The sequence below is a fragment of the Bacillus rossius genome, chromosome 5 (genome assembly GCF_032445375.1).
Source record: "Bacillus rossius redtenbacheri isolate Brsri chromosome 5, Brsri_v3, whole genome shotgun sequence".
Classification (NCBI taxonomy): Eukaryota; Metazoa; Arthropoda; class Insecta; order Phasmatodea; family Bacillidae; genus Bacillus; species Bacillus rossius.
Window position 1 is genome coordinate 72,946,177 of NC_086333.1, and position 23,872 is coordinate 72,970,048.

At 35.7% G+C, this 23,872-nt stretch overlaps 1 protein-coding gene across 1 annotated transcript in view; it reads right to left on the reverse strand.

The window, feature by feature from the left end:
* Positions 1–22,340, reverse strand: part of LOC134532299 (neuroligin-2-like) — a 445,968-nt gene extending 423,628 nt beyond the window's left edge. Inside the window, exons 1-2 of the mRNA XM_063368717.1 lie at positions 22,317–22,340; positions 21,360–21,408 (exon numbers count right to left, since the gene is read on the reverse strand). Of these exons, the coding sequence (XP_063224787.1) occupies positions 21,360–21,408; positions 22,317–22,340 (73 nt within the window). The remainder of the gene's footprint in view (positions 1–21,359; positions 21,409–22,316) is intronic.
* Positions 22,341–23,872: the final 1,532 nt, after the last annotated feature.

Here is a 23,872-nt window from a genome sequence, read left to right on the forward strand (position 1 = left end):
ACCACGGTTACTTAACTTATTTATTCCATTCTAGGCTAGACTCAACTTGCCTACATACCTAATAAAGTTTTTTTTAGAATGTTCATTGGTCTATATTAAGGTTACATGTATGGGTTACATATATTACGTCGATGATACATTTTTTGTAAAAGGAACATAAACAAACATATAAAATTACAGATTTTTGTAAATTTGTACATTTACATAAACAACTGTATCATCTACAAAATATTGTTGTTATGATACTAGATTCAGATTCAGACGTCTATGCTTTGTGTAGTCCCAGTACCTAAAATAGGTAAAGGTATTTATAAACAGTTCCCTGACTAGCTTTTACTTATCAAATGCGCACATAAATAAGCATAAAAAATAAATTTTAATTATTGCCTTGGTTTAAAAGCTATGCTTAAATGAAACAGTTAAAATAATGCGCCAATTTTCGTAATAAATACTAATTATTATCTTATATACATCATGAATAACATAAAAGAATAACTTAAAGTACTTCATATATATTCAGACCCACAAGCTGATATTTAATATTAAAAAATTTAAGTGAAATAAACATTATGTTAGATAAAAATAATTATATTCTAAGATAACCAATACAAAAATAATAATAAAATATCACGAATATAATCATTATAAATAGTAAATGAACCATAAGTAATTATCTCATGTTGACTATAAGAATGTATAAAGTATAAGCTACATTAAAAATATATATAAAAATATAAATATAAGTATTATAAGAATCTCAAGAAACTAAAATATTGAACAATATTTTGTATATGCAAAATTAACCACAACCATGTGTTGTAAAAAGTAACAATATTTTTCTTGCAATATTACAAACTACTTCATGGCAACTGATTTCCAAGGGAATCTTCTGTTAAACGGTATTTTCTGTGCTCACGTGATGGGGTAAGCACTTCTTCTTGTCACGAACTGACTCAGGCTTGTCGGAGGTGAGTCAAGAGCACCGTTGTTCGATAACCAATGTGAATCAGACGTATACGTTTTTCAAGTCTACTCTGCTGCGAATCCAAATAGACACAGATGCCTCAGCTTTTTCGGGTGATGAGTCTGAGGGCAGAGATTTGGTTCCAGGGCGGTTATGGAGCGCGTTGGAGTTGTTCATCCCATTTCAACCCCCCGACAGTAAGCAGCGCTCGTCGAGGGTGGGATTTTTAAGGGGTGTGAGGGGGGTTTGTTTGAAGGACCCGAGACGAGGGTGGGTGACAAGGGGGTTGGCAGTCTGCCGCGATTCCCCTGTTTTGCCTGCTTCCCTGGGACCACTTTATGTCTTATCTGCGGCACACATGCTTCCCTCTTTTCACCCTCCTTTCCTCCTGAGACCTGCTCCCCCACCAGACACGAAACTGTCGTTAAAACCTCAACCCCCACCCACCACCGACTCCCTGGAAGCTAAATTACGTACACTCAGCCACATCAAAAGCTATTATAAACAGCAAGATTGAGGAATGGTGCGCCACCAAATAGAGAATCAGCCTCTGATTTATAACCGACGTATAAACTGGGAAGTGGAAGGGGTGATGTGAATGAGATGGCACAGTGAATGCCTGCGAGAGCAATAGTGACGGACGAGATTCTCTGCAAGTGTGCTCAGACCGCAAGGTTGAATTTAGTAAGGATTTGTGAAAGTTTTCTTCAACTATTGAACTTAGGCAATCAAAGTTAATCTACTTACTGTTTAACTGACAGAGTTTCATAAAAAATTAAGGTTGCTTCTGAACGTTTAAAGATCTTCCAAGGCAAATCATCTCCTTATGGGGAAAAAATATTCCTAACAATAAAATATTGTTTTTTTTTTTTTAATATTTTATGTCACAGTTATAAAGCTTTAGAATAAATTATGGCCCATGCCCAAACAAGAATATTAAAATATATTCTGAGGTAGCTTTTATGTAACTTAACACCAAATAAGAACATTTAAAAGCCAAATTTAAAACAGGATATTATGAAAAATTTAAATTTTCCTTTGTGACCTTATATAAAACTTAACATTTACTTGTCTTAAAATTGTTTAAAATCTTTTGTAAAATACTTTTTAAAAACTAATTGCGTAAGCAATTATCTATCTCATTTAAACAACCTGTTACTATGTCCTTGCTTGAAGTACTAAATGTTACTGTAATATATTTTAAAAAATCCGTTTAGAATGACTGTAACTAGGTGCTTTGAATGATTCTAGCATGGGGGAATTTTAATTAAATAAAATTCTTTGTCATGATAAACAATAAAAAGCTTCAATGGCCTATGCTCAAAGAATTATACTACCTGGTTTCACCTGTGACACGAGCAAGAAATAAACTGTTATTACAAATCATTTATTAGTAATGGAAATTCAGTCACTTAAATATCGTTCAGTTTTAAATTAATTACAGTAAATGAAAAGTACTATTATTTAAAGCCTTAATCTAAGATATCAGAGAAATGGAATTTATATATTATTTATGTTTGTGCTATTGATATTGGCAAATTTAAAACTAAACTAAATAGATAATTTGAATCAATTTTATTGTTTGTATCAATTAAACGTATCGTGAAAATAATTTGCTAATGGTAACAATAAAACAATGTATATTGTACTCTTTTATGAGATAAAGAACTTTATTATAATATTTGTGTGCTAAAGGTAACTTTTTAAAATAAAAATAATATTGGAATCGGATGGAATTAGCTTAAACCTAAGACTAAAAACTTAATATTAATTAAATTTGAGAACAGCCATTAAATACGGAATATCTCTAAAATATACTTCTTATTTTCACAAATGCGTAGAGCAAAAACTTTTAACCATAAAAGAACATATAATTTAATAATTAACTGTAAAATATTTGTTGCTTATTTTCTTTGTTAGTAATTAAAACTGTATTTATAAATGTCTATAGTACATTTCGTGTGCAAACTGGAATAAACTTTGTCTTTGATTGTATTAAAAGTAATTATTTCAACAAATTGTTAAAATAATCATCTTAATGTGAGCACATTGCGATATATTATTTAAAAGAGAAACTGACATTTTTAATATCTTTCACAATTTCGTAGTTGAAATATGTATGCCACTAAATAATGATCTCGCAGATTTGGTTGACTGGATTTTAGAAGTTTTTTTTTGCTGTTATAAATAATTTCATTAGAAACTTTAAAAAATTAAATTATGAAAAATAAAATTTTTATAACTTTTTTATGTGGTTTGAAACGTTATGATTGTTTCAACGTCCATAAAATATTGGAAATAACTTCAAAGACGTAAGATTGTGTTCCACAACGAATCAGTATTCAGCTGGAAGGAAACTAAACATTTTCCCGTCGGGGGTTGTTGTTGCGTGATCAGAAAATTCTACGAAGCCGGCTTTGTTTTTTTGTTATATATATATTTTTTTTTTCAGGTCGACGCAGGTTGCGGTTTATGGAAGATTTATCCGCACAATATGCGCGTCTCGTACCTCCCAGGCCGGCGCGCAATAACGGCCCTTAAGCATTCCGCGAGACACCGAGAGATAAGGCGCGTTTCCCAAACTCCTCATTTCCTCGGGCTTGCCGCGGCGCGCCGGTATCAGCTAATATCCGCGCCCGAACACACCCAGGAGTTAACGGAACCAAAGAGTTTCTGCTTCTGCTTGCGGAACGCGCGTGGAAATTTTCATAGCCAATTCCGGGCTAAAAGGCAAGGCACTTTAAGGACTAGGTGTAAAACGGCCGCTAGAGAAGGAACACCCAATTCCCGGCCAGCGAATAAAATAAACACGTCACTGTGAAGTAACTAGCAAAACCCAACTCCAACAATCTTAAAGTTACTGGTGTCTACTGCCTGCCTAATGCTGTCGCGACAATTATTGCACAATACAATAATATTGTGCAATAATATCGAGAGACGCTCCTAAACGGGTACAATACAATCAGTTCGTGCGTGGCAATATATTGTACCTGCCGGTATTTCGTGTGGCGAACATGTTGAGTGACAATGAACTTTGCTGCATTTTGATCACCGTGGGCAAAAGTGGCAAAAAACAAGAAGATAAGAAAATTTTCAATTAATTTAATGAATTCAGGCTTCTGGAAAGGCAGTAACTGCTGCCCTGATCGTCAAGGTCACCCTTTTGTATTGCATAACGTCATCCTTGAAATTATTGTTACGGCCGCCAACTTGCAAACCCGTAATTATTAACAGATATTAAAGGGAAATTTTTAAAGTTAATAAAAAATATCTTTATTTATCAAGATTCGCCATTTTTAAAATTGCTCGCCATCTAAAATATTCATAATTATTATCCAATTTAAATGGGAAATTTTTTTAAATTAATAAACTTTTGTTTGATTATGTTTTAATAAAAACTTACTTGCGTCATGGAGTCCTCAGTTGCAACCCGGCGAAGGCGATAAATTAAAAATGACGACGGATTCTTCCCCCACACAAGCCACCGGCAGACCGACCTCCCACCACTAATGTTAAGGCGGATTTTACGTCAGTCAGTATGACATAATGACAGCCATTTTTGTATTCGCCTGCTGGAGGACACCATCCTAGATCCGACATATTGTTTTCGTCTGCTAGAGTATGCTACCGACATATTAAATTAAATTTTTGAGTGCTGAAAAGTGTAGGAATCATTTATTACTTCGGCGTTCCCCATATTGTCATTTGAATTTCGGTGTACTTATTAAACTAGAAATTCTCGAAAAATTCTAAAAAAATGCTTCTTTAATCAAAGATTTATACGATTCATTTCTGTTCTTGGTTCAATCCTTGCTTGATGTAATAAAATATAATTTAATTAAAAATGTCAAATATGTCATGTTCAAGAAAAAACAACAAAATTACAAATAAAAAATTGACTACAGAAATCTACACGTAGAGAAAACAAAACACTAACTTTTTATCGATGTCTACAGTCTTCTTAGAAGACGAAGCGAGCCCTTTGCATGACTTGACATGTGTTTTCAGCACATTTCCACATGCTAAGTCGATTAAACAGCTACTTCCAGTCGGTGCCCATACACACGTATTCCAATCGGGTGGAAAAGTTATCAAGTCCATTTGGTGGCAATGCACGCCATGTCGGTGGCCAGACACACTTATTCAGTGACCAAGAACGCATGTCCATCAACATCAAAAACGTTGGTCAAATATGCACATCCAGTCGGAAAATTATGCCCAGTTGGTGGCAAAGCACGTCCACGCAGTGGTCAGAAATACATGTCCAGTAAGTGGCCAGCCACATCCATTTGGTAGAATAAACTCTCGAACATTAATTTTATTTTACAATTAAAAATTATAAAATTTTAAATAATTTTAATTAATGTTAATTTTTAAAACGAAAGGAACAGACTGCTTCAACACGGCTAAAAAACGGTTCTAAACAATATGTTATCATGATCATAAAATCCCTACTAATAAGTAGCCTCTGAGACAATCGCCTTTGCAGCGATTAAGACTTCAGATTACGAAAACACGTGTGTATGACAATAAGAACGTCACGAGAAGGAGAAACTTTTTTAAAAGATTCTAAACTTTTGACTGTTTCATATACCGTCCGTCATGGAGAATGAAGCAGAGTTTAATAGTTAAAGCTTGGTTTATACTTCACCACCCTTTACCCAAGCGACAGAAACGATCGTTACTGCCGCTGAGAAAATATCTGTTTGTGCCTGATGACGGGAACAGATGTCAGTTCCCGAAACGTCGCAAATGTTGTCACTGGAAACCTTCTGTTTTCGTTAGTGCTATCGTCGTTGTGTTGTCTATTGTACTTGTTTATCTTCATCGTTGTGTTTATATGTTTGCTTCGTTGTCCAGGTTTGTTGTCTGCCTACATTCAATTTATCTCGTCGTGGTTAGCCCACTGTGTTTGTCTGTGTTGTTATACTTTTTTCATGACTAAGTTTATTTAACGGAATTCTTGTGCTGTCTGATGTTTAGAGGTTGAGCATTTTTTTTCCGTGCTGTCGTCGTTGTTTTGTCTATAATACTTGTTAAGTTTTGTTGATTCCGTTTGTCTGACATCAGCTGATAGTCTTGTTTTTTGTAAATTTTTATATTAATTTTTTTTTATTTTCGGAATTTTTTCATGAGAAACAGTGCACAACTGAAACGGCTTTTTTTTTTTTCAAAAAAGTAATTGTATTAAATCGATTGCATCAATCATTTAAAGAACGTAAATAAACGTTGATGGAAGTAACTTATTTGGAATGTTTCTAAGATAAAGATATCACGTGTTAATAATTCACTCGTAAAGAAATTGTCACTCGAGGTTTTTCACTTGAAATCTTCTCACGACCACACCCATCCCCATGTCAGTCGTCGAACCTAACGGTGCCCGCGGAATGGCCAAGTGTACACGATTTGTGAATCCACCAATCGCAAATAATCCTACGTGACATTCTCTCCTTTCAAACACACGCTTGCATTAACTTCGCCCTAATGATATCAAATCAATCACGTTCTGGGAATCGATACACACTCGCTGTTCAAACACAAACACTGGCAGGGAGCAGCGCAGGATTGATGAACGTCAGCATTTGTCCAGCGCAAGCACGCAAGCACGCAAGCACGCAAGCGCAACGTACCGTTTATTCATTCGCAGGCAGACACCTTACCTAACACAGCACACGGAACATCTACAATTTAAGATAGTTACATGCAACATATCAGAAGAAAATAAACAATTGGTTGTCTGTAAAGTCGGTTTACGGACGAAATTTTAGCGTGACGTCATAACAAAACATTGATGAAATGATTGCATACTTTTATGAATAAAATGGAATCATTTTTATTGAATTATCACTGTTTTGTATGGATACAAAAAAGGGGTGAAATGAAATCTACAATTTAATTGATAAATTTACTTTTACTTGCACTCATTAATTCAAATATGTTTATTACTTTAACGAAGAGATTAATTTAACGATAACTTTTATACATGTTTGCTATTTAATTTATTCCAATCTGTGTTATTGTGTTAAGGATAGGACGATGATAGGAAAAGTAGGAAACGAATGGGAGTGTTTCAATGATGATGTGAAGGAAAATGGCTTACCCAACACCAAAATTAAGTCAAAAATAATATATATTTTCGCCATGGACTCTGCAGCAATGCTAGGAGGAATGGGTTAGCAAATAGCAATGAAAATGTTATATTGAAATGCATGAAAACAGAATTACGCCACGGACTCGGTCGCAATGCTAGGATGTTCAGGTTAGCAAAGAGCAATATAAAATGAGCGTAACGGGACAGCGAAACGGGAAAATGTGCGTAACGGGACTTTTTTTGTGCGTGCAGCCGGCGTTTATCGATTTATTAGACGTTGTCACGTCAATAATCTACTTTTAACTGTTTTTTAAAGAAAATTCAATACAATAAAATACTTTATTTAAATACATTGGCTTCAAGCATTCGTCTAGTAAGTACATTATTAAAATAAACCATGTCACTGCAAAAGGAGAAACGTACAAAATTATTGCTCATAAAACTTGAAGAGGTTGTGCAAAATATTCTAACTTCAAGAGAAAAATTTAAAAAAAATTAACCAAAAGCTACAAGGCCGTAGGTGTTTGCAACCCTACTATTTGTATATAAGACATTGATGGAAGTTTATAAAAAAATCGACATAAACAACATTAAGAATGAATAAAATAGGAAAAGCCGATATTAAAAGCAAGAAGAATTATTGATTATGTTTTAATAAAAAAGACAAAATATTTAATACGATTATTACACTGTAACGTTAAACGTACAAGGACACGATGATGATTCATGTACAAATAACCATTTTATAGGTTTATAATTGTTAAGGCATAATCATAGTTTAGGTTTTTTGTTAATAATTTTGTAGTTCGAAAAGTCTTTAGTCTATGTATTTTTCTGTATTTATAAAATTCTTGCTAAGTTTGGCATTTATGTTAGCTGAAACCCTAGTCTTTTTTTATATGCCTTTTAAAAATCTTTATTCAATATATTTTCTGTATTTATTCAATACATAAAAACGTTTGGCGTATTATTTAGTTGATTTTTTCAGTTTCTTTTTCTTTAAAATAATCTTCAGCAAAAAAATTACATGTAGCATATATATATATATATATATATATATATATATATATATACATTTTTTTGTAAAATTTGTAAATATTGATATGTTGTAAAAAGTGAAATATACTCACTTGAGATAAACACCTCTGAATATAAATTTTTCATTGAATACTTCAGCAACACTCTTTTGTTCGCAGATATCTCCTCCCGCTGACCCGAGAGGGGAGTGCAGATTTGCCGTTGCGCCCCTGAAGATTTGCGGATCGGCAACCCGCTGAGCCGAGCGGTCACTCGGGCCGCATACCAGCAGCGGGGTCGCTTGAACCCTCGCTCTCAATTCAACTGCATCGCGTCGGCTGACCGCCGGGAGTGGCGTAGCGCGAATTCCGCAGCTAATGGGCGTGCAAACTTTATGTGACACTCATGGATCCGCTTAGGGTTCACGAGAAAAAAATTATACACACAATTACTAATTATTTTTGTTTGATAGGAGTTATATATTACTTGCTACAGTACTTTAAATCAAATAAAATAAGTTTTTTTTTAATTTTAAGATAAGCATATGAATTAAAATGTTTTCTACTTAACGGTTGAAATTATACTGAAAATTATTTTGTAATAATTATAAAAAATTATCTTACCTAGAAAGAGAGAATGATTAAATAATTTAATGATACTAAATTAAAAAATATATGTTTGTTTTTGAAAAAGGTTCAAGAAAAATTTCAAAAAAATTATATTAACTCTTTGTTTAATAGTGAAGAAATTGACTAGTTATCTCAGTGGGGAGATTTAATTTGCGAAACCATAAACTATGATATGGGTAGAAATTAATATCCACTACACTAATTTTTTAAGATTAAAATATATTTCCATAGTCTTAAATCAACTTCAAAGACTTCAAGCATTCGTCTAGAAAGTACGTTAGAAAAAAAAATCACGTAACTGCTGAAAGGTTAAAACATGAAAAATAATACTTATAAAACTTTAAGAGTTTATGGAAAATATACACGCTTCATGTACCTAAAATTTCATGAGAAAAATGAAAGAAAAAAGTTAACTTAAAGCTACAAGGCCATATTTAATGGCCACCCTACTCTTTGTATACAACACATAGATGAAGCTTTATGAAAAAAAGACTGTGGGCATAAAAGCGCACTAAAAATGATACAATTTGGACAAGCATTTGTAAAGCACCATGTAAAATTATTTATGGTGTTTTTATTAAAAAGGCAAAAAATATTTTACAAATTTTACACCGTAAAGTTTAGCGTACAGAATACGCTAATGGTTACAGTACGTATTAAAATTTATATTCATATTATTTCAAGAGCATTAATTGATAATACACAGAATCAGTTGAAAATACTAAATGGTCACGTCAAACGTCAGTGCTAATACAACAATAAATTACAAATACGCGAATCTTAACGTTCTTGACAAATGTAAGTTTTTAATTAAATAACATAAATTTATACAGCTTTTATGAAGTTTGCAATTTACAACTTAAATCCACAAAAGTATGGGGACAAACTCCACGTTCTAGTCGGAGATTTTATTATTTTTTTAATCATGCATGCGTTTTCATTGGATGGTGGGTGAACTTATTTTTCTCTTATTTTTCCTTGCACGAGGAAGTTCCTTCTATCGCAACCCTGATCGAGCTTCCGACAAGGGAAGGCAAGGGAAGGACCTCCGAGATTGGTTTCGAACACCCTTCTACTTACCACCCTCCTTCCCCTTCACCCCACCCCCCTTTCCACGGGGGCCCAATAATTCAGCCCATCGATCGCCTACGACGCAAATTGCATTTTCGGGGCAATTTTCGTGCCCGCCACAACATTTCACCCCCGGTGCTTACACTCGCGTTCGCCACAAGTCCTCAAGGGCGCTACGGTTTGAGCGGGGAGGGGGTGAAGGGTGTGCTAGGGGGTTGTCACCCCCACCCCCCCCCCCCCTCTTTTCGCACCCGCGGCGAGAATCTTCTTAGCCGGATCCTCATTACCAGGCAACCTTCCCTCCCGGCATTTCCTCTTCCATTTCCTCCTCCATTGCTTCCGCCGGCAAAGGGAAAAGTGAAGAAACACGGTACGGTGTGAAAACGCGGCGGGTTGAAGTACGCAAGTTCAGTACAATTCTTGAAAAAATTTTCAAAACATAAAAATCAGCATTTGAAGACATCCAAAACGCACCCTTTTATTAACACTTTAGCACTGCAAATTATCTAACGTGAAAGATATTTTTTTTTGGCTGCACCATGTTTAAACGCATTACTAAACATTCAGTTATAAAGTTCATTATCAAATACAACAATTATTTTATGCTATACGTGAAATACACTATTTAACGTTCCCTAAAGTTTACCGTCAAGGTCAAGGTCATGACCTCGGCGTCTTAGTGCGGCTGTTTTTAGGAATCTTAACCTGCTTTAAGGGATTTTCTTTTTTTTAAACAAATATATTTTGAGGCATTTGGGAATTTTTGAATTTTTGTGAAATAAAACGGGAATTTTTTCTCAAAACCAAAATTTTTCCATCAAAATAGGGAAATGTTGAGTAATTTTTGACACCAATATGGCCACTGTGACGTTAAAATGCAAGATGGTGGTCTGCAGCACAGCACCTCTTTCAGGCACCAGTTTCAGGACCAGCTATTGTATACTACTGACTTCTAAAGTTTAAAATTACCATGCAGGAAAAAAAAAGAACTTTCAAATGACAGTTAATATTATTAGAGACATTATTGTTGTTGCATTTCATAAAATATAAAAAAGATAGAATACTTTTAAAAAGGATGTATAGTGTCCGTGAATATTGACAAGAAACGTCGTGTTTGAAATTTGTTTCTAGGATAAATTTGGGAAGAATATAAATTTTTTGTTCAAATTTCCTTTGTAAGTATAAGCGACTGAAGTAAAGTCATCTAAAGAAAATTTGAGAAGAGAGGTTTTCTAGTAAATATCGGTGTAATTTATCCCAAGATAATCCTCTGAGAATATTAAAGAAAATAAAGCAAGATCTCACACAAAGTTAACGAAACGTAGCAGTTTAACAATTTAAATTTCGAATTTGGTGGTTAAGATAAATTCAAATTAATGCAGATAAAAATATAACACGTCAATGTTAGTATCAATTTTCCATAGTCATTTTAATAGCAGTGACATGTTATACATCAGGTTTATTTTATACAGTTTTGGTTTTAGCTAGCTTTAATAGTCAAAGCGTTATAAATATATCACTATATGGCCCAAACCAGACACGATTCTGATCCATATTCTTCAGGATGCGGTTCAGCGCAAGCACTAACGAAGCTACACTCTAGTCATTAGTCTTTACATACATCGTCAAGCAAAGTAATATCCAATTTTAAACGATACTTTTATAAAACAAACATTTTTGGGACAATTTTGCAAACCGGTTATTTCCTACATAAAATCAATCTAAACTTATGTTTAAAAAATTAAGAACGATTGCTGATAACAAATTAGTTATTTTTGTGGCTGAAGAAAAAAAATCAGAGCTTATCATATTTATGAATATACAAGGATTTTTACACATTTAAAGTTCTAGATTACATGTAAGATAATTTCTTAGATACACACCTTTGTTCATTTATGCACGTTGTCATAGAATAAATCTCAGTAACGGACAAAATATATAATTAAACAAACACCAGGTGATATAGCCAATTTTGGCTGCTATCAAATGTTACATGTTAAAATTATTGTCAGTTAAGATTTTTTGCTGGTTTAGTTCTGCCCGACACTATTTTTTTCCATAGTTGTTGTTTTTCCTTATTTACTGTACGTGTTTCAAATGTCGTTGTCAACGTATTGTTTTCTTCTGTGCTTTTATTTTGCCTGACTGAAACCTTCCACAGAATCCTCTATGTTGCCAAAGCATTTTACATTTGAAATTTATCAGTTTACGATAGCTTGTTCTCCGTATGTTTATTTTTTACGTGGAAACGTCTATTCTCTCGTTGAAGTGATGGTCGGTCGAACTTTCTCGTGTGACAAAATACCGTCAGATTTCTATTGATAATAACTACGACTCTAATAATGTCTTAACATTGGTTGAGCCCACAACAGATAAATAATGTCTATACGTGTTTTTAGAGCGGTATTTATTTAACATGTGACGTCATCGTGCTTTCCATCGTGTTCATCTCGTGCATGGTGCGGTGCTAAGCTTTAGCTGCCACAGACCCTTGCTGCACGCGATAAACTAGTGATTTTTCACTTGTCTTACCATTATACTTCCATGCATAACCATTATTTTTAGGAGATTGGCAATTAAAATACATATTTATAATTAATACGTGTTACGATTTTATCCAGAAGTTTTGACGAAAAAATTTACGGCGTGGACCGGAACTACACTTCCCCCTCCCCCAATTTCTTCGACCATTTTTTAGGGTATTTTCTGTGACAACCAGCGAAAATCCCTAATGGTTTATGACCAGGAAATTATTTTAAGCCAATCTTCGTGGTTGGAAGAATAATTTAAACATGTACGTGACACGTTCCAAAAATAAGTTACAATTTTTTTTTGAAAGGGAAGCTTTATCACAAATTAAGAAGGCACATTGTTGTATCAGAAGAAGATCTTTCCTTAATTCCCGACGAGAAGAGCGATGGCGAAAGATCCATCCATTGCGCATGCGCAGAGTGGAAGAATATATATAAGCAGCACACCCACGTGCCGAAGCTCAGTCAAGTATGAACCAGCACGGAAGAAAGACGTGTCTTGCGCTACGAACGGGCACACAGACCAGTGTTTAAGAAGAATGTTGGACGAGCTCTCTGGAAAAAAACCTGGGAAATTTTTTGGTTAGGAGGGTCTCTGGAAATTGATTTAACGGTACCACAAATGTATCAACGTGGAAATGGTGTTTGAAAAATAAAAATACAGTCAGTTGAATTAATTTTTGTAAATAATTGAATCACCCATTTTTGCGGTAAATCTTTCTTTAAAAAAAAAAATGCGAAACTTATTTTCTGGGACGTCCGTCGTGTATGCACAATTGTTCTTGGTGTTGTACAACATGCACATTGGTTAGTTGGATTCACGCGTCGCACATTTCCTTGAGCAACCTGGCCTGCGAGCTGGGAACAACCGGGTCGACGGCAGTGCGACGCAGGGACGGGAAGAACGGCAGAGATGCCTCAACCGCGCGACGAGTCTCCCGTCTTAACGACGTTAAATCCGGGGTCTGCACCCCGAAACTGACGTCGAGGAGGGTTAGAAGTGGGGGGGGGGGGGGGGTGTGAAATCAAGTCGCGGGTAGCCTCCCGCCGACTCGCAGTCGCCTTCATCAGACCTCTCGGAGACCCGACAGCCTCCTCCCCCCCTGCTCTTCTTACCGATGACAAGACCCTTCTTCGGGACACTCCCACCCCTTCCCTCTGCGACCTCTTCTCATAACTACGGGATCCACTTACCGGCCGCGCCGGAGAACTTGCAAACAAACCTCCCCCTCGTCTTCCATCGCCGCCGCTTCTCTTGAATGTGACGGCTCAGAGTTCCATCACCACTGACTGCTCAGCATCGCCACCAGGCCGATAGCCAGGAGGTTTGAAGGCCCGTTTAAAGAAGATAGGTACGCTCCGCTGGTCCCATCGCAGATATACCTACTCTCGAAGAGAAAACTTCTGTTGCTGAGTGGACCACAAATTCCGAGCGTTACGAAAATTCCGAATATTTTGGTACGTGGTGGGGGAACCGGAAGAGGAGGAGAGTGCATCAGCGGCGACGCCACTCCAACGCATGCACTAGCGGTCGAATGGGGAAGACGGCAAATAAAGGGCGGAACAGGCACGTGTCGTAGCATGCTACATGCTGGTTGTAACGGCCGGAAGGGGAGACGGCAGGGGAGAGGTATAAATGACGTAGCAGTGATGCTACGGAATTATCGTATCACTACTTGTGTTTCACTAATCCACAGTTTTTTAAATATTTGTGATCGTACCGCATCTTTACTATTTTAAATTATTATCTCTTGATAAAAAAATACTAATAATTTATCTCTTTCCATGCCTAATAAGCATGAAGTTTCACTTCTGTCGTGCGGGGACTCGACGTACACACATTCTTTTTTATATCAAAGTTACAACCTATCAATTATTAAAAAAAATTGCATTACGTCTTGCCAAGGCCATGAGCCCAGTCAGAAATTCACTCCCCTGATATTGCCTGAATTTTAAATATATATTTTTTTACAGTTGAACGGGACTTTTACCTGGCATATTTGACGATATGGTTTATCAAATAAAATAATCTCGAGCCACAGTTCAATAAACTTTAAACCAACCATTATAACGAAATGTAGTTTATCAGTAAAATAAAAAAATAATATATCTAAGATAAATAATGTTTGGGACCAGGTAACACAAAAAGATATTCCAAGAAAATAACCAGTGGAGCAACTTCCAACCTTAGACTAAGAAACCTGGGCAATGTCATGTGTACACGCAGAATTAAGAGGATTTTTTGGTCTGATCGATTCGATCATTAGAGTAAAGAGACGAGATCAACAAAGTTTCTTCATACTGCATTGCTGTCAGTGACCAAGGATTTAAAAAGGCGGTTGGGAGAAGAATATTAGGGTCAGCCAAGTACGTAAAGAATTATAATAACACAAAAACTTAAAATGTGCACATTATAGCTATAAATATTACTGTTATGAATGTATAACACTTAATTTTACAAATGATGTCAATAATTGTTATAGTTTTTGAGTTTGTAAAACGCAATTTGCGAAATAAAATAAAAATGAAACGCTAACGAATTATTTAAAACAATTACATAGACAGTTTTATGAATATACGGCTGATTTAATCTACATGAAATAAATTTTACTTCATATCACCAGTATGGTATTTACAGGATCTACGGTACCGCACATAAAAACAAAGTTGTTCAGAATGCTATCTACGGTGTGAAGGTTACCGAAGGATATATTAAAAATTTTGTACACTGGGCATTGCTTAGCTCTTAATAAAATGTGATGCAATAAATTATTAGCTGTTATCTTGGGCACACCTTAAAAGTTGCTAGTTAATAATATGTTTCACTGTATCCAAAAAATTAAAAAAATTAAAAAATATATATATATTTGTTATGACGTGTGATACCTGAAAATACTATTTTATCTAAAGAAAAAAATCAGACGAAGGAAGTTAAGGACAGCTTAGTTGAGACGGTGCGGAAATTTTGGTATTTAGGTTGGCTGCTGCCTTAAAGTCCAAGGTTTCCTAGCGCTTGGCGTCTTGCCACAAGGTTGCCGGGCTTCCTGTATGGCTCAAACGGTTCACAAGGGCTTTCCTCTGCCGAGAGCCGCGACGCAGACCTGCTACCAGCCCGGGGTGTACAGGGCGAAGGGAGGGCGGAAGACGCGGGAATTCCAGGAGGCTGCCGCGAGGAATCCGGGAAATTCGGCCGCCGCTGGAATTCCAGGTCGTATTCCGGTCGTCACCACTCCCGCCTGCCCTCTTTCAAACCAACCCCGCCCTCGCGTCAACCCCTTTTTCACCCCCGCCGACACGTGACGGGCCCAACCCCGTCGAGCAACAATTGGGGGGGAGGCGAGCCCTTCCCCTGAACCCACCCTTGTGCGGGGTCGACGGGGCTGAGTCGAGTCATGCCGAGCATCACCGGGTTCATGACTTTTCCCCAAGAGCACTAGCATATTCCCAAAGAATAATATTTGTTTTGTACTTCTGTGATACCAAAATGCAATCCCTCCCAAAATAAGTACGTCCTAAACTTATATGACACACAAAAAAAATTCACACACAAATTTCTGAAGGCATCTCTTCTAGACTTCATCAGTCAAAAAGGTATTTTCCTTAACTTGCGTTTGTCCTAAGGATTTTGCTCTATACACTTCGGTTGCTTTAAAGGTTTTTACTCATAAAAGTTGTGTGCGCTATTTATGATGGTCTGAAAGAAAAGAAGAGAACGTTCTCCTTTAGCAATTCCTTAAAGTCAGTTTCCTTATCAGTTGTTCAGACTAAATCTCTTACATGCATATTAAACGAACTAATATCTGTAATTTTTAATAATTACCTAAAACTGACAATGATATAATGAATATATATTTATCGCCATTTTTCAGACTACTTATGATAAAAAATAACAGGCTTTTAATTCTATCACATGTGGATTCAGGTTCTTTTTTCAGAAAGATAGGAGTTAAGGAGATAGACAGAGAAAATTTAATGTCGCGCGCTTGTGGATCGTTCTAGATATCCAAATCAATAGTGGATTACGAACAGCTTGGATATCGATTAGTTGCTCACAAACTGAGACTTGGTGAAGGCTGCACTACTTATTAGAAGGACCATGAAAAACGATCACTTATCTGATAGTTGCCTTTTTGCAGTACGTAATTTATGACTTTAGATAAAGAACACCACGTATTGTATCCTCAAATTATAGAAGGATGACAGGGAGGTAAATATAATTATCACGCCTTCAATTAACAAATTAAATTATGTGTTATGTTACGTATTGAAATATTGTATTTTAATTGGATATTAATCGGTGAATTTTGAAAGTGAGGCCAACCTCTCTCCCTTCACACATTCCTTGATAAAATGTGTTAGATGCCTAGTCCGTATTTCATCAGGGTTTAAGCTATTGGAAATCAAGGTGACCGTTGTTGGTGAGTTGATTTCTCCGGAGAACTTGAAATTTTCGACTTAAGGGGGATTAGGCCTCACCAACTTGCATTTTGAAATATTTTGATACCGCTTTCAATAAAGCTTCCGAACTAAATCGACTGCTTATTTGAAGTCAACACTTTTAGAGTAGATATGTGTTTGCAAGACGGTATAGAAGGTTTGAGATATATTATTTATGCCTTGAAATACAAAAAATTGGGATAAAGAGTTAAACATTAAAAACATACCAAAAATATGAAATAAATTTAATATAGAAAAGCCAGTTCAGTTCAGTTCAGTTCAGTTCAGTTAGTGTGTACGGTTTTGTTCGACGTCAAATGCATGGGACAAAGTTAATTTTGCCTTCGGGCCTTATGCTTGAATCACAATACGAAAGACAACCCGATTAGAAAGATTTTCCTTTTTATATCGCATTGAGTGTGAGAATATCGTTTTTAAATGATGAGTTAACTGTTGCATTAGAAAAACTAATATAAATATTCTAACATCTTTAAAATATTTTTTTTTATTTCATCTATCATTATTGAAATGTGTCCAGAAAGAGTTTTTTTTTTAATTAAACGTTAAATTCGTATTTAACACATTTCTTTCATATAAATCGATGTAAACAATCATGTGAACATTTATTATTCGTAAAAGCAGTGCGTGTGTAATGGCCAGAAACATTAAACATGTTATAGCTTATTTTTGTTTGACGCTCGGGGTGAAAAAAAAAAACAGCGTCACGACGTTGCGACTTCAGCAGCTAGCGCCAGACAACAGCGACACGCGACATTTGGTGACACAGCGACCAAACCTTTGTCGCGCGACGTAAGTCGCTCCGATGTGGACGACGAGCACCGAACTTCCGCTCTCGTTGAATAAATAGTTTGAAAAAATACCTGGCGATGGAGTACTGTCATTTTTCTTAAGTTGAAATTCTTTAGGCGCGTTTTAAAAAAATGATGAGTGATTATTTTACTATGCGCGCGCACCATGCAACGAAGCTTCTACAGGATGAAGAAAAAATGGCTACATGTAAATAAAAATTATATGTGCTTTTTAAATATTATAATTCAGTGATTTGTACTGAATACTGGTACATATAACCAAGACATATATTTAGTGTAAATTTTATTGATATAAATTTTGTTTATAAACTTGTCCAAGAGTATTTATGTAAGTGAGGTTATGTTCCCGTATGTATAATTTATTTGCATTATAAATTTTAAATTATGTCATTATTATTTAATAATTAACTAAAATTAATACATCAGAAAAAAATATTGTGTATACTTTTTTTAATTTTCATTATTTACTAACATTTATAACCATTATTTTATTTTATTAAATTAATATTATACATTGATTTAAATATAAATTTGTGCCCTGATTTTCGTAAGAAATAGTCAGTATACTATCTCGAAAAAATGAATTTTGTATTTTCAAAAATAACCACAGCCATGTGTTGTACAAATATGAAATATCATTCCTGAAGTATTACGAACTTTTCTTGGCAAATGGTTTCTCAAGGAAGCGGCGACATTTCATTGAAAATTAGTAGTTAAGTTAGTGTTATTTATCCCTACACAAAGGCTTGAAAAAAATGTTTTTATAAACAATACAAATTTATTAAGAAAAATTTTATGACATTCGAGAAGTATACTTAAATTGTATTTTAAAAGACAACAGGAAAGTGATATATTTTACACAAATAAGTTTCAGTTTCAATTTCTTCGAACATTATAAAAAGTCGGCTGTTAGTAAATTCGTGGCTGCTCCAAAAAATTCGTATTTATTTTTTCGGTAGCTGCTGTTTACAAGCAAAAGTCAGAATTTTGATTGGAGGACGGGAGACGACGGCTGGATCTTCGTGCTTGGACGAGGCAGGCAGTTCCGCCTGCGTCGACGGCGGGGGAGGGGTAATCTAGGCCGGTGTCCCTCCCATCCCCGACGAGTCCTCAGAGCGGCTGGCGCCCCGACGCCCGCCGCCCCGACGCCGTGACGGATTGCGACGCCGACGTCCGTCTCTTCCCCCCTGCCTCCCCCTCCCAACCCCCTTCCACCCGCGCGACACCGACCCGGCGCTGACGGGCCTAATCTCCGCGTCCATCGCTCACTTTTGGCGCGTAGGTGATGGCCAGTAATCTCTTCCTCTCCGTCCATCCGCGGCCGTCCTTCACTTCCGCCCCGTCGCTTCCCCGCGGCCGTGCGTCCGCGACGCTCCGCCGACCGCTGCGATTCGAGAGATCGATACTCGCCGCGGCGAGGCGCGGCGAAAGCCTCGTCGGAGAAAGCCTTTTTCCCATCTCGGGTTAAAGCGGAGGGGATGTTTTGGACTCCGGTGGGCAAGATCTCACGTTCATGTGATGATTCGGGACCAAAGAAAACACGCCAGTACTCGCCAGTGATGTGTAAAAGTCTAACCTTTTTAATTCACGTGATCTCATACAATTAAATGAACCCACTGAACGAAAATCGGACTGTATCGCAGCGCCTTTTTAACGAGAGACGAAGCTAAATAACTGCAAGCGGTGAGCCATCCGGAGAAAATGTATCAGTTGTACCATCAAAGGACTCCTGGCAGAAGATAACTGATGAGATACCTCAAAACATGTGTCAAAGGTATCTCAAAAATGTTTTTTTTATTGTAAACATGGACGAATATGCCTCTCGGGGGAACTCACCGTGTACCTCCTGAGAAAGTCCTTTAAGGTGATTTGTAAACTAGCACAAATTACAAGAGACAAAGTAATTAGAGGCAAGGCCGAAGGCAATCGTATGTTTTATGAATATATACAGAATGACACCGGGAATCCAGGACAGGTGAGTTTTTCTTCCGTGATTACTAAATTTAATGTTTACATTACATGAGTATTTTAAGGGGTTCGATGTATCCTATTTCAGGTCATTACATTTACGTTTAACACTGTTAAAACTTGTAAACCCTTTGTTTGAATTTTGCCCCACTCTTCGCAAGTTTTGCGCTAATTCTTTCGAGGAAGCCAGTGCTTTTGCTTATCATTTCAAAAGTATGTGTGGTAGTGAAACTAAATCTTACCTTTTTTTAAAGAAGACTACATGTGCCCCAGTGTGAGCTTAGTTAAATGCCTGAAGGTCCGATATTGTCTGATCTATAGCAATTTACAAATTGGTCATTTTATTAAAGAAGGGAATTTTTAAGTTTTGGGTAACATTTGGAGACAAAGATTGGGTAACATGCTGATCCTACGAGGAACATTTCGGGGAGTAAAAATGTAGTAAATCTATTTAGCTTTAATTTGAGCACAGAACTATGCATGTAGAGACAATGTTTGATTTATAATGTGCATAAAATATTAGATCATTGGATTTTGAGATGATTTGATGAAAACATTTTCCACGACTCTGAAAACTTTTCTAAAAATTGAACCTATATAAGCGATTACAGATTCTTTCCACAGTTTCACTGAACTCTGTTTTTGGGTTTAAAATTCTTTATTGACCCCATAAAAAATTACATTAAAACAAAAAAAAAATTTCATTTAATTATATAAATTTTGTGAAGTATACACAACAACAACCGTACGAGAAATTCTAAGTTGAGGTTTAAGTACTTCTCATGTTTACTTCACTGCATAAGATCAAGTCTGTGTTATCTTAACACCGGCTGCTTTTGAGGAAAAGTTTTCCCTGTGATTGGATTGGATACTTCATTTGTAATTTTTTTTTAGTTTGACAGCTTTCAAATGTAATATGAATTATTTAAGTATCATTCTGCCAGTTTTTTCTGTCAACAGTGTTATTTAAACAAGTTCATGTTTTCGTGAGTGTTTGCTAACTCCAATCAAGTGATGCTATTCAATGATTTTTGGGAATCGGGTACACCCTACTACAGGTACTACTGTTGAGAAATTACGTTTTTGAGGAAAGTTAAATGAAAACAAAGTATGGTTGATATCAACCAAAATCGGGATCGTTTGACTAAATCGGTTTAGTAATGAGTTATTATATTTTGGCACACAAAATAAGACAAGACTATGCGAAAACGTGACCACAAATTGTTTGACTATTAAGTTGTTGCTGAACCACCGCCAAAGAGTTTCCGTGTCCTACGCAAACAGAAAACGTTATGTTGGGTGTTGGTTGCTCAGAAAATAGTTTAAAACTGTCAAGGATTAATTTTGAAGCTGTCTCAGCCAGAAATGTCTTCAGAAAAAAAAGTAAACGCAACCTGCGATGGATCGTTGGGAAAGTGTGTAATTGGAAGAAACAGAAAAAAAAAAAATGATGTGAATTTCCTGCGCTTGAAAGCAACGATGATTTGTGACGGCATAAATTTATGGCACATTTACGAAGGCCAGAAAAAAACAGTCTATTTTCATTCGTTGGTACTGTGCGTGCGAGGCAGTAGCTGGAGTACCAACAACGCAAGAGAAAAAAATGTATACAAAATGGAACACATGAGTCTGCAGTTGAAAAGTTTAAAAACCCATTACTCACGGGCGAGAGGATGTGTTACATCACGTTAATACATATTCTGACCCTTTGTTATCAGCAGTTTGAACTTTGCTTATCTTTAAATGCATACATTTAAAAAAATATTTTTTTTTAATTTTAACAATAATATTTCAAGTTATAATTCTGGTTTTTTATGTTACCTTCAGAAGTTTCTTTTACTCGTCCAAGTGGGTGTGGGCGGCTTCTTACCTGCAAAAAAAATATATTTTTAATTGCTATTACTAACAGGCAATAGCTAAATTCATAAAAAAACATGTATAGTGAGGACGGTGATACTAACAATATTACAAACAAATTTTAATACATTCCAGGTAACCAATATTACTGCACGAGTAAAATGAAAACACTTAAATGCTAAAAAAACATTTAATGAAAGTAATTGTAACTTAACACTGTAAAAATAATAGGCAATATTTCATCTTACATTCAGTCAAAAATTGTTGCGTTGCCAAGCACTTAAAAAGTAAATAATTACTAAACAAACTATTTCACCCTAAAATCTTAAACATAATATGATTATTAGAAACATGACAAAAGTTAAGATTATTTATCTATGTGTTATATTCTCTGCCTTGGTAATATAAGTGGGAACCTTTTTCGATGTAATTAATTTAATTTTTTTAAAAGAAAAGCTATATTTTGTGATTTTTGGGAAATAAGTCAGAATAATTTTTTGCGGAGTGAATATTACTCATAAAATAAATTTTTAAGACTTGCTTTATAAAAGTATTCACCATACATGAAATTAGACCTGAAGTAAAATGTTCTTTGATTCTTTTAACAGACACGGCTGAAAACGATAGTGCAACCTATTACGACGAACGGGATTATAATTTTTCAATAATTGCAAATATACGTCCTCGTTTCCTGTCCATGTGTAGGCTATACCACAAACAATATGCTACACTCCTCTTGATTTAGGAGGAAAAAAAATCAAATTCTGTTCTTTTATATCCAGTGTAATTTGGGACCATTTAACAATATATCTGATGCCATTATATGATATGTTCATAAAAGAATTTCCCAATTATAAATCTTAATAATATCAACTGCAAGCTTTGCAGAGTTTTGGTTAAAGGTCAGAATTAAAGATTAACTGAAACAGTTTTAGATAAAGGCATGCGCGAGTACTGCTTTGTTTATTTATCGCTTGCAGCGCCACTTACGCTAAATGGTGACTCCTGAGCGTAATTTCCCCACTTAGTACATAGAGGGCGAACCTTTAAACTTTATTTGACAACATGATGGAGCTCTTCTCCATTGGAAATCTCTTTCAACGAGAATGGTTAAACGTTTAAGTCCCTGACCGTTGCATTGGTCGTAATGGTCGAGACGATATATCTATTTCCCTCTGGCCTCCACGTTTACCTGACATAACGCCATGGGATTTTTTTTATTTTATTTGTGGGCTTTATAAAAGATCGTGCCTACGTTCCGCCGCTACCTAATGATTTGTCTGAGTTGAGACACAGAATTGAAGATGCTATTGCTTCCATTACTCCAGACGTGTTCATCAAAGCGTGGGAAAAATGGGACTTAAGGTTGGATGTTTGCCGTATAACTAAGGGTGCATATATTGAACATTTGTAAGGAAAAACGATGTTAGTTTACCTTCAATTTGTTGTAATATTTGTTGTAAATATTCTAAATTAAACTGTTATAATATTCCATTGAAACTGGAACCTTCTTTTATGGACATAGTAAATTAATCCACATATTTTTACACTTATATTCTTTCGTAGACGATTTCGTATCAATTTTTCAGACACCCTTTAAAAAATAAACCACCTAGTTGACATTGAAGTGAATAGAGAAGAATTGGGATGGATCGACAATATGAAAAACAATTGGAATGCATAGGTGGGAGAAACGGGAGTACCCCGTCAAAAACCAACTGGCTCACAGCAAATGCCGTCACTTTCCTTACTTTAACATAAAAACTAAAGGTTTCATACAATCACGTGTCTTACCCTGATTGAATTGGCGGGAGGAAACTGATATTACCACTTTTCATTTATTCTTGGTCAGTTGACAATTCATTTTTTTCCTTTCCAGCGTGCAAACCCCTAATGTGATATTTTTTGTCATGTTTCAAATAAATATTTTTGACAGATCTTTGACTTTATGAAAATGGTTGTTGCTTATTAAGATAAACACAAAATGACACAAGAAACATACTCGGGACTCGAACACGAAACTCTTCCCGTCGAAATCGACAAGCATGCAACTGCGCTGCGTGAAAGGCTAGGAACACCTCGCTATCATGACCACTATAAACAGCTTCGCCAAGCGTTATAATGCAAATAAAAGTGAGTGAGTCTTTCAGTACTAGCAACTAACGTGTAAGAATCTAACTTCGGTAACGAGCAAATTCACGAGTTCTCACGGTGTTCATGTTATGAATAAATTTATCATATGATACTGAGACATGCTATTTAAAGTATAATTCTTTAAAACAATGCTGAAACTGACAAATATACTGATCAAATAATATTTGCTTTTAAATTACATATCAAAGCTTTTAGACGCGAATCACATTTAATGCGCACGCTGCTAGAATTTGCAGCCTGAATCTTTAACATTGCTTTCCACCAACGCGCGTTTTTTTCTAAATCGATCTCAGTGAATAACAAAAAAAATTACAATACAAATT